The sequence below is a fragment of the Elephantulus edwardii genome, unplaced genomic scaffold (genome assembly GCF_000299155.1).
Source record: "Elephantulus edwardii isolate Elephantulus edwardi_28Jun2011 unplaced genomic scaffold, EleEdw1.0 scaffold00067, whole genome shotgun sequence".
NCBI classification, from domain to species: domain Eukaryota; kingdom Metazoa; phylum Chordata; class Mammalia; order Macroscelidea; family Macroscelididae; genus Elephantulus; species Elephantulus edwardii.
The window spans coordinates 14,607,136-14,620,179 of NW_006399817.1; the positions used below are offsets into that span (position 1 = coordinate 14,607,136).

General features: G+C 36.5%; 1 protein-coding gene across 1 annotated transcript in view; it reads left to right on the plus strand.

Annotated features, from left to right (window-relative positions):
- Window positions 1–13,044, plus strand: part of PIK3C2G (phosphatidylinositol-4-phosphate 3-kinase, catalytic subunit type 2 gamma) — a 576,625-nt gene that overhangs the window by 539,821 nt on the left and 23,760 nt on the right. Inside the window, exon 30 of the mRNA XM_006888484.1 lies at window positions 3,185–3,279. Coding sequence (XP_006888546.1) covers window positions 3,185–3,279 — 95 coding nt within the window. The remainder of the gene's footprint in view (window positions 1–3,184; window positions 3,280–13,044) is intronic.

Consider the following 13,044-nt stretch of genomic DNA (forward strand, 5'->3'; position numbering starts at 1 on the left):
GAGACCAGAAGACCAAAATTGATGTCAGAAGAGACACTTAAAATTGCACTAGAGTGTCAAGAAGCCAAAGCAAAGGGAAGAAATCAAGAAATTAAGGGGCTGAATAGAAGATTTCAAAGGGCAGCAAGGGAAGACAAGACAAAGTATTATAATGAAATGTGCAGGGAGCTAGAGTCATAAAACCAAAAAGGCTGAACTCATGATATTTCTTAAGCTAAAGGAGCTAAAGAACACATTCAAGCCTTGAGTTGTAATACTTAAGGATTCTATGGACAGTATATTGAATGTTCCAGGAAGCATTAAAAGAAGATGGAAGGAGAATTCAGAGTCACTGTACCAAAAAGAATTGGTTGACACAGAAGAATTTCAAGAAACAATATATGATCAAGAGGCAATGGTCATGAAGGAGGAAGTGCAGGCTGAACTGAAAGACTTGGCAAAAAAATAAATCCCCAGGAATTGATGGAACACTAACTGACATATTTCAACAAGTAGAGCTGTGGACATGATCACCAGGTTATGCCAAGGAGTTTGGAGGACAACTACCTGACCAACTGACTGGAAGAGAACCATATTTATTCTCCTTTAAAAAAAAAAAGATGACCCAACAGAGTGTGGAAATTATTGCACAATATCACTCATATTACACACCAGAAAAATCCTGCTGAAGATTATCTAGAAACAACTGGAACAGTTCATTGACAGAGAACTACCAGAAATACAAGAGAGGTTTAGAAGAAGTAGTAGCACTAGCGACACTATTGTCGAGGGGAACTGGATCTTGGTAGAAAGCAAAGAGAATGAGAAGGATATCTATCAGTGTTCCATTGACTATACAAAGGCATTTCACTGTGTGGATCACAACAAATCGTAGTAAAGCTTGAGGAGAATGGTAATCCCAGAACACTTGATTGTGCTTATGTGAAACCTATACTTGGACCAAGAGGCAATCCTCAGAACAGAGCAGAGAAATATTGCATGGTTCAAAATCAAGAAGGAAGTAGGTTAGAGATGTGTCCTGTCTCCATACCTTCCAATCTATATGCAGAAGATATCATTCGGGATGTTGGACTTTATGAGGAATGTGACATCAGGATTGGAGGAAGACTCATCAACAATCTATGTTATGCAGAACACACAACCTGGCTTGCTGAAATTTAAGGTCAAGAACTGTAGTCTTCAATATGGATTGAAGCTCAACATCAAGAAGACAAAGATTCTCACCACTGGGTTAATTGGCAGCACCATAATGGATGAAGAAGAGATGGAGGTTGTAAACAGTTCCAGCTTGGTTGGCTCCACAATTAACAGTCTTGGCACCAGTAGTCAGGAAGTAAAAAGATGAATTGCATGAGGTAAATCTGCTGTCAGAGAACTTTCCAGAGTATTGAGAAGCAACAATGTCAGTCTAGAGATGAAAGTGCACCTGATCTAGGCCATGTTGTTATTAAGTGTCATCGAATCATGGATGACTCATAGCAACCCTATGAACGAAAGACTTGAACACTTGTATAACATTTCTCCAAGTCCATAGAGTTTCCAGAGGCAAGCTATTTTGGAAATGGATCCCACTCTTGCTTCCAAGCTTCTTTTAATCAGGGATCTCCACCACTGTTCACCATGGGTAACCATTATCACATAGGCTATAGTCTTTGCAGTAAACTGCTACGTATCGGAGAGCTGGTTAATGACTAAGAATGACAGAAGACCCAAATAGGTTGTCATGGAGAGATTAAAACCAAGTTTCTCCTTGCTGGATAGGCTTTTGAAGCTTTGTCTCACATACTTTGGGCATGAGGCCAGGATGGACTGATCTTTGGAGAAGGACATCATGTTTGGAAGGGTGGAGGGACAAAACAAAAGTGGAAGACCCCACATAAGATGGATTAATACAGTAACTAGGCCAGTGAGAGGAAGTGTATCAGAGTCACTGAGACTGGCTTAGAACAGGTCAGGCTTCAGAGCTGTTGTACTTAGGGTTGCTATGAGTTACAGGAAAGTCAAAGGCACATAACAACAATATCTCCACTGAAGAGAGGCTGCAACTCTGACTCACACCTTTCCTACTTTTAAGCATACAGTGTTTCCTTGCTTTGTTCATACAACAGCCTCTTAGTCTAGGTAGAGAATTTACAGGAGCAAAATTAAGTACTCTGGAATTGTTCTCATTGTTAGCCATAATTTTTTAATGATCTATATAGTCAAATGCCTTTGCATAGTCCATAAAGCACAAATAAATGTTCTTCTGATATTCTTTCTTTCAGCAAGGATCCATCTGACATTAGCAATGATATCCTTGATTTCACAACCTATTCTAAACCAAACTTGAACTGTCAGTTTGCTATCTATGTAGATATTGTTCTATAATTTCCACATTTTAAAAAAATAACCCTTCTTGGAAATGGAAACTTATTTCCTAGCATAGACTGGTGAGCACATCCATGCTAAATTTGTCATTTGAAATATTTCAATTGATATTCATAAATTCTTAGAGTCTTATTTTTTGTCAATACCTTCAGTAAGTGTACTCTATTCAACAACATTTAACAACAACAATCATCTCAATTATCCTGTAGTTATTGTTCTTGGTATGTACCATCTAGTTAGAGCTGACCTTCCAGTGAGTTTTGAGAGACAGTTAATCGCACAGGAGGATGTTACCCATCTTTCTCCCATGGAGCAGTTGATGGGTTTGAATCTCAAACCTCTGAGTAGGCAATGCAGTAGTAAGTAACTGTTATCTCCATTTTACAAAGTATTGATTGGGTTATTCTCGAGGACAGTAATAAGTGGCAGTGCCAGGAGTTGAACTCCAAACTTGATAACTTCTAAAACCACTTTTTAAATTTTGTGTTCTAATATTTTTAGTTTATCAGAGTGAACTTTAAAGAGAAAATTGGAGTAAAATATACTGCTGGGGTTTCAAGCTTAAGTAACTGTGAAGATAATGACATCAGTCAAAAAACCAAAGCAAGGAAGAGCTAGTTCAGGAATATTTGAGACTAACCTCACCTTTATCTAAACAACCCTGTCTCCTGAAGTGTATTATAATTTCAGCATTATATTAAGAATGTCTCTTTGGCATATTGTCCATTAGTCCTGTGTTAGTCTTTTAAAGGTTTAATTTCCTCTGTGATAAATCACTTCCAATTTAACTTACTGAATGAAATTCTGTATTTTTCAGGTGAGAAGTTTGCTGACGAGAAGCCTACAGTGCAGTTGGTTATTTCATATGAGGATAGAAAGCTGACAATACTAGTGAAACACATGAAAAACATTGTAAGTTTATTATGTATAATAAGAAATATGCAAACTTGCCTGCTTCAGGAAATTAATGTCAACATTAGTAGGAGGAATGTGTCTAGGGACCAAGTTTAAATGAGAATCAATGAGCCAATTACTATGTTTTGGTCTTGGTATGATGGTGATCCTTGGGGTAAAAACTATAAAAATAAGTAACAGGGGAAAAAAACTAGGGTAAAAAAAGGGATTTTATTAAAAATAAAATGTCACAGGCAAAAAATAATGAAAAATTTCTGATGCATAGGGATAGCTAAAGGATCAAGTGCTAAATAAAATAACTGGGTCCCAAGAGCTGACTTTTATGGCTTCATGCTGAATTTTTTAGATAATTAACTCATTTTGGGGGGTGTCTCACCACCTTCTCTGTGAAGCTGGATTTTCATTGCACTTTGAGTTTATATCACCATAAATTACATCACCATAAATGATGAAATATACATTTCAAAAATTTTTGAGGACAAAATATCTTCTTTTAATCCCTTGAACAACCACTCTTGAAAAAGACTAAAGTTCCTTTTTCTGATCATGCCCCATTCCTTCCCAAGGATGAGTCAGGAACAAGATGAGTCAGAAGTAAGGATGATAACCAGGCATCATTGTTAATTAGAAGTGGAAGCTTACTATGTCACAGAATAAGTTATAATGATCTGAGACCACTCACTCACTTACTCATTGCCATTGAGTCAGACCCTCCGGTGGATTTTGAGAGACTAAATCACAAAGAGGAGACTGGAAATCTTTCTCCCTTGGATCTGTCCTCTTAGATCTGTTGGTAAATTTGAAATGCCAGAGAGGCATTGACTGAAGATTAGCAGCACACCTCTCTATGGACTATGCCACTAGAGCCACCTTGTAGCTCTATCTCAAACCAAAAACTACACCAACTGCTATCAAGTTGATTCCAACTCATAGCAACCCTATTGGCCACAGTGTAACTGCCCCCTAGCATTTGTGAGGCTGTAAATATTTGGGAAGCAAATTGCCACATACTTCCCTTGACCAGCTGATGAGTGGAGTCTACTGATCTTTTGGCTGGCAGTTGAGTTTTACCACTTGATCACCTCACACACAAAATCATCCGGAAAAAAAAAAAACAAAAAACAAAGCACTGGTGTGAGGAAAGTCAGTAGCACTATTCTGGCTTTGTGCCATTGAAAGAATGTAAAGGAGCCAGTTCGCTAAATGGATGTGCATCTAGGACATACTAGAACTAACTGAACACATCTCAAAAGCTCATTGTCTTAAAATCAGAGCGAACTTGTACTTAACCCTCTAAAGAGTTTTCAGAGGCTATAAATCACACAGGTTACCTATCTTTCTCCCTCAGAACAGCGGGTGGGTTCTAAATACCTTCCTCTAAGTTGGCTGCTCAACTCCTTACCCACTAGGCAATCAATGTTTCCTAGTGAGCAAATAGTTGACTGAATTGTCCCGTAAATTATTGGTTACAAACGGAGTATTAATTAACCAAATATACAATTAATTACCCAGATAGCCATATTTGTGCACCTGTATTAGTATTCTCAATCAAGATATTTTGTAATAGCTGAGAAAAATATTTAAAATTTTAATTTGTAGAACCTTTTTTTTATTAAAAGTGTTGTCATTCACTCCCCTTTTCATAATATAATTAAGTTAGAATGACATTTATTTAAGAAAACTTCAGACTAGGAAATGAAGACTCAGTTGGTTATCATTTATGATTATAATCATACCCATGAACTTTAAGTATCTATACTGTTAATAAAGTCTGAAGAAATAACTTACTAAGAAATATCATTGATTGGTAGGACAGAATATATGAATATATAGAATATACAGAATATATATGGAGATTATATGTCATATAAATATATATCGGATATTTACTATAATATATGAAAATAATTATCTTAGAAATGGCATATTTATTCTTGGAGGGTCATCATTACTCTGAGCACTTTAGGCTACGGTTATTGAATTTGCTTTTAGATTCTGCATATAAACCACACAGTAAACTGGTGATATTGCTGTATGGCCATGGCTAACTTTTGATCAAAAGCAATATTAACCAACTTGGTCATCCATTTTATTTACCAGATGAATTCCCAAATTACTCTTGACAGTTTTCACAAATGCATTTTACACTCAGATGAAGTTATACAAGCAATAAGAATATTTTAAAAAAATATGTGATACAGGCTTCAAGGGAGAGGAATAGTAAGCAAGAGCTAAAGTGAAAGATTTATGTCCTATAAAGGACAAGTGGCAATTGTCTAGATGTTGTTGTTGTTGTTGTTGTTGTTGTTTTTAGGTATCATTGAGTATAACTCACAGCGACCTTATGAACAACAAATCTGAACTCTGTCCTGTCCTGACATCTTCACACTTCCTGACACACTAGAGTCCATTATGGCAGTCACAGTGTCAATCCACGTGGTGAGGGTCTTCTTCTCCTTCCTCCTGATCTTTCTACCTTTGTGAGCATCATATCCCTCTCCAAGAAATATCCCCTCCTAACAACATACCTGAAGTGTGTAGTGTGAAGCTTCACCATCTTTGCCTCCAAAGAGCACTCTGGCTGCACTTTCTCTAGGACTTATCTATTAGTTCTTTTGTCTATCCATGGGATGTTCAGTACTATTCTCCAACACCATCGTTCAAAGGCATTAATTCTGTCATTGTTATTCATTTTCCAGCTCTAAGATTCATAACAAGTAATTGGAAGGACGATGGCCTGAATCAGACACATGTTAGTTCTCCTGAAAACTGTCCAGATGAATCCTACAAAAAGTAAAAAAAAAATAATCACTTGGAATCATTGTTGTTGTTATTGTTGATATTATGTATTGCCGAGTCAGAATCAACCCATACAGAATCTCCAGCAGGTTTTCAGAGGCAGTAAATCGCAGAAGAGGTGACTGCTATTCTTTTTCCCTGGAGCAGCTGGTGGATTTGAACTTTGTGCCTTTGGGTTACAGTCTATATAAATGCACATGTCTTCTTAAAGAAAGTTGTTATTAATGAAGGCATTTCACCTGCATTTCAACTTCTTGGTTTACCTGTTTGTTCTCTCTTCTCCCTATCTCTTAACAGGAGCATTCCCTGAAATTAATTTTTAATTTCTAGACTTTTGCTCTTTTCTTTCTCCACTACTTCCTCAGTAATCTTATCCATCTTTGGGGAGCTCCGAAGGCTTAACTGGGTAAGGCAGCATAGTGGGTAAGTAGTAGTGCTGCCAATCTAAAGGAAGGTGGTTTGAAACTATCAACTGCTCCAAAGTGAAAAAGGAACAATCTCCTTGCATCTGTTTTACAGTCTCTGAAAACCCACTGGAAGGTTAGCTGAGTTCCAAATCAACAGTAATGAATTGAGGTTTTCAGTACATGCCTTTCTTTTCTACATTTATTACTCCATTTTGGAACTTCCCCTTAAAATCCGGCATTTTCTTTTTAGCTGATTACTTAAAAGCTATAGTAGTACTTGCTGCAAAGTTCAAGGACTGTAGTCTTCAATATGAATTGAAGCTCAACATCAAGAAGACAAAGATTCTTATCACTGGGCCTATTGGCAGCACCATATTTCATGGAGAAGAAATTGAGGTTGTTAGCAACAACAGCTTGTTGAGATCCACAATCAACGCTCTTAACACCAGCAGTCAGGTTATCAAAAAATGAATTGTACTGGAAAAATCTGCTGTCATGGACCTCTCCAGAGTGCTGAAGAGCAACGATGTCGGTCTAGATACAAAGGTGAGCCTAATCCAGGCCATGGTTTTCTCAGTTACTTGTTATGCTTCAGAGAGTTGAAGAATGACTAAGAATGACAGAAGAAGAACAGATGCTTTCAAGTTGTAGTGCTGGAGAAGAGTCTTGAACATATCATGGAACACTGTATTGTGGAGAGGGTGAAACCAAATCTCTCCTCGTAAGCTAGGATCTTGAAGCTCTGCCTCATTTATATTGGGCACGTGGCCAGGAGAGGTCAGTCTGTAGAGGAGGACATCATGCTTCAAAGGTGGACGAACAGCACAGGAGAGGAGGACTCTGGATGAGATGGATTGATACAGTGACTGGGGCAACGGGGATTAGTGTGTCAGAATTAGAGAGACTGGCTCAGGACAGGGAAGGGTTCAGAGCTGCTGTACATCTGGTTGCTATGCATTGCAGGTGATTCAATGGCACATAACAACAATAACATACTATGACAGGTTTGGAAGCAGGAGTGGCATCTACTTCCTAAACAATATGCCTCCAGAAACTAGGAACTCTGATAAATGTTGATAGTTGTAGAGGGACTTCAGGCCTTTTGTTCATAGGGTCAGTATTATTGTGCTGACTTGAAGGCAATAATTGACAACAACAGCAACAATAGTAGACATTATAGTTATAATACAGCTCAAATCAAACATCTAGGTTCTATCTACCTAAATCTGTTTCCTCTCAGTACACAGTCCTATACAACCATATATTTTATCAGGTTAAAACTTAGACTTACTTTGAGTCTTCTCTTTTTCTCATAATCTAATATGATATAACAGACTACTTTGTCACTTCAATTGTCAGAATAAATCCAGAGCCCACCATTTTTCATCCCGTTTACTGTTTACACCTTTAGTTCAAGCCACTGTCATCTCCTTTCCCCTCTCTTTAATGTCTACTCTGTTCAGTCGATTTTAAAGCATGGCAACCTTATATCTGGTCTCTGAGTGTAAATTTTTCCAAGATAATCTTCCCTTCCCTTGGTGAAGTCAAACTAATATTTGAGTTAGCAACCTGATATGCACTTACTAAGAGTTTCTTCACTTCCTTATGTTGTTGTTATATGTTATTGAAACAGAACAGGTTCATAGCTGACCCTCCAATGGGTTTTCAGAGACTTTAAAATCACACTGGAAGAGACTGTCTACCTTTCTCTCTTGAACCAGCCAGTGGATTTGAACCACTTGCCTTTGCACAAGTCTTTACCCACTAGGCCATCAGAGCTCTCTCACTTCTATGTATTTTCTTCTTAATACACCACCTGAAGTACCTGACTAGAATAAATGATTACACAATTGACTGTTGTGAAGACAGGACAAAACTAATGATCTTCCAAAAAGTTAGAGTCTCAAAAACCCTTTGGAGTCATCTATTCTTTGCATGTGGGAATCTCTGAATTAGTTGAATCAAAACAACTATTAATTGCCACCCAGCAGCCAGGACGTTCTTTTAAGAATAATGTCAAATCTTGTCACTGCTTTCTTCATGTCTTTCCGGGAAAGGCATCTCCTCTCTTCCACATAAAAAGCCCTTGACCTATGCAGTACTTATTAACGCCCTTTATATGGAGCCGTAGAAACCCATCCCCCTCTGTTTTACTAACCTTATCCCTTAATTGTTGTTGTGGTTATGTACCACTGAATCAAGTATGACTTATAGTGACACTATTAAAAACAGATATGAACCTGTCCTGCCCTGGTCATTCTCATCTCTGACACAAGCTCATTTTGCAGTCACCACATCAATCATTGCATCTAGCTGGGGGTGTCTTTCATTCTTTTTCTGACTCTATAAATTTCCAAGCATGATCTCCCTTCTAGCAACATGCCTAAAGTATGTGAGATGTAGTCTCTCCATCCTTTCCTCTAAAGAGCACTTTAGGTGCACTTTTCCCTAGATATATCTGTTTGTTCTTTTGGCAATCCATGGGCTATTCAATACTCTTCTCCCTCAAAAGCATCAATTTTTGATCTACCATCCTTATTCATTGTAGAGTCCCCAGATACACAGTGAGTGATTGAAAGACTATGGCTAGATCAGGCACACCTTAGTTTTCAAACTTACATTACTGTTCCTCAGAAATTTGGAGAAGTCCATGACAAAGAACTTGCCCAATGCAATATGTCTCTTGATCTCCTGACTGTTGGTATCAAGGTTGTTGATTGTGGACCCAGGAGAGTTGAAATCATTGAACATTTCAATCCTTTCTGCATCTATCATGATGTTATTTATTGATTCAGTGGTGAGGAATTTTGCTTCTTGATGTTGAGATGCAAGCTTTAATGAAGGCTATAGTCTTTAATTTTCTGCAACAAACATTTCAAGTCCTCTTAACTTCCAGGAAACAAAGGTATGCCATCTGCATAGTGCAAGTTATTGATGATTCTTTCTCCAATCTCAATGTCATATTTTTCTTCAAAGTCCACTTTCTTAAATGATTTACTCAGCCTATAGATTGGACAATTACAATAAGGGATGCAACCCTGACACACACCTTTGCTGATTTTGTACCATACAGTATTCCCTTGTTCTGTTCAGGCAATAGTTTCTTGGTCTAGTTATAGATTTCTTATTAGCTTAATTAAGTTTTCTAGGAGTCCTTTTCTTCTCAATGTTAGCCACAGTTTATTATGATACTCACAGTCGAATGTCTTTGCATGGTCAATAAAACCCAAATAGTGTTCTGGTATTCTATATTTTCAACCAGGATCCATCTTAAATCAGCAGTGACAACCCTGTTGCCTTGAACTCATCTAAACTCAGCTTTGATTTCTTGTAGTTCTGTATCAATGTATTGTTCTAGCTACTTTTGAATGCTCTTCAACAATATTTTGCTTACATGTAATACTAAGGATATTGTTTAATAATTTCCACACTCTCTTGGATAAACTTTCTAGAGGAGTGGTTCAAATATGGATCTCCTCCAGTTAGTACTCACACAACTGTCTTCCAAATTTCCTAACTTGGACTAGTGAGCACATCCAGCACTGCATCAGTTTGTTGAAACACATCAATTGGTATTCCATTAATTCCCGGGCTTTATTTTTTTGCCAGTGCCTTCAGTGCAGCTTGAACTTATTCTTTTATTACCATTGGCTTTTATTCATTTGATCCTTCTCAAAATTTTTCAGTGTCAACCGATTCTTTTTGATAAAGTGTTTCTGTATATTCCTTCTGTCTTCTTTTGACACATCCTAGATCATTCAAGATTTTGCCCATGACACCTCTCAGCATTACAGGCCAAGACGTGAATTTTTTTTTTCCTCCAGTTCTTTCAACTTTAGAAATGCTGAGCAAGTTCTTCCTTTTGATTCTCTAACTCCATTTCTTTACCAATTCCATTACAATATGATGTTTTGTCTTTTGGAACTGCCCTTTGAAATTTTCTATTTAGCTTTTTTATGTTGGCATTTATTTCTCCCTTTTGTTTTGTCTTCTGGATACTCTAGTATAATTTTCAGAGTCTCTTCTGACATTCCTTTTGATATTTTCTTCTTCCTCGGTTTTGGTAATATTCTCTTCATGGATAATATCTCTGATGTGATCCCATACTCATGTAGTTTTCATTAGTAATGCCTCAAATCTATTCTGGAGATGATTCTTAAATTAAGGTGGGATAGACTCAAGATCATATAACGGTTTTTATGAACTTTTCCATTTTTTCAACTTCAATTTGAGCTTGCAATTTTTTTAATCTCTTTGTATGTCCCTATAAATCGCTTCATCCCAGCCTCATTGAATTCTTTGTTTGTTGAAAATAGTAGACATGTTGCGGTCCCAGGATCCTTATGCTTGCCATTCAACTTATACAGAATGTTCTTCCTTAGGTTCATGGTTTAGTACTCTTCATACTCTTCATGCTTCATACTTCATACAATTCCATGCTCTGAATTACCAATTTTACTATAAATTATTTTCAATGAATCTCTGTGATGTGGGCCAATAACACCACACTTTGTTCCCACTTCTGATTTTTCTCTAATACCTTATTTTCTCCATTTTCCTCTCTTAATGACTGTGATACTATAGTCTTGACCAGTGTCAAGTACACAGTAGATGCTCAATGAATGTCTTGTTAAACAAAGAATATCAACTTACTCCTGACTTGAACAACTAAGAGTTAGAATCTTTTTCTTCTTCCAGACATTATCAGATTAAAATTTTCAATCCTTGCAATTTTCCTAATTTCTTTTAAAGGATTATTTTGTTTTTCTACTTATCTGAAGACAGATAATATTATAAAATAAATGACAAAAAATCTAGTTCTAAATTCTAAATGTAATTTATTTGTCAATTTCAAAAGTTAAATGTTATTTATTTTTCAAACCTTTAATATTTTCACATGACAAATTAACAGAATAAAGAATTTATGCTTGATTTTCTTCTAATAATAAAGTGAATTATTATGTATTCAATTCTGTTACATTTACTATTAATTTTTATGAAAAGAATTATTGTTTTATACTAAGTCATTGAAGCTTTGATAAAAATCACTTCCCTCCTACAGGATCACAGGCTAAAAAGTACTGCTAAAATTATATTCCTTTCAAAGCAGTACAGTATGATCTATTCCAATGAACAGAGGCTGATGAAGTAATGGAATGAAATAGATTTTTTTTAAATTTTCAGTTTATATACAAATAAACATAAAAAGTAACTTGCATTTGAAATATATTTTAAACATATCTTTCTAGAATTGTTGCATACTCATGTAAGCCATTTTTTTCTAAATTTTGAAAGCTTTCTATAATTTCTTTTTTTTTTTTTTACTTTCCAGAATTCTCATAGGTTTTTCTATGCCCCCTTCTCTGTGTATTTCCTGAATTTTTAATTGTAATCAGCAAACGGGATAGACTATAGTGGTATTATGCCATCTAACTGTAGCAGTAAGTCTCAATAACTATTTGTAGGTTATAGCTTAGTATCAGAAAGTTAAATGCATCACATAGTATCTGATAGCTTCTACTTTTTGCTCACTTCCCTTTAGCTGAGCAATGAGCTTCTAGACAGTGTGCAAAGTAGAATGAGGTTATCAGACTTTGGAATTTTAATGAGTACAGAAGATAGTCATGTCTCTGGTGAAAATTTATTCTTAATTGGTTAGGAATGCATTTGATGTCTCTTTCTATGCAGTGTCTCACAGAAATGATATAAATTATCATAACATTATTGTTGCTGTTGTTATTTGCCAGTGAGTTAAATACAACTCATAGTGAACCCTATGAACAGCACATCTAAACCTTGTCCTATCCTGTGCCAACCTCATCATCTCCAGCACACTTGAGTCCATTGCTGCAGTCACTGTGTCAATCCATCTTTCTGAGGGTTTTTCTTTTGCTAAGACAGAGTTTCACCATCATTGCTTCTAAGAGGCACTATGGTTTCACTTACTCCAAGACATATTTATTCTTTTGGCAGTCTGTAGGATATTCAGAACTCTTCTCTGAAACCACAATTTAAAGGAATAAACTCTTTTTCTGTCATTATTAGTCATTGTCCAAATTCACAGTAAGCAATTGAGAAGATAATGGCTTGGATAAGCGCACCTTAGTCTTTCAGCTGACGTCATTGTTCTTTAGTACTCTGGAGATGTTCCTGGCAGCATATTTTCCCATTAGTCCAGTGGTGAGAGTCTTTGTCTTCTTGGTGTTGAGCTTCAATCCATATTGAACATTACAGACCTTGATGGTCTGCAGCAAGTGCTTCAAGTCCTACTCAATTTTAACAAGCAAGATTGTGTCATCTGCATGATGTAGATTGTTGATGAGTCTTCCTTCAATCCTGATGCCACATTTTACACTCATAAAGCCCAATAATGAGTATAGATTTTAAAATATATTTTTTATTGTTTTTTATACATTTTTAAAATTGATTATTGAAAAAAATGACTAGAACAACACATCAACAGAGAACTGCCAGAAGTGCAGGCTGGGTTTAGAAGGGGTCATGGAACACTAGGGATATTGTAGCTAATGTTAGATGGATTTTGGCTGAAAGCAGG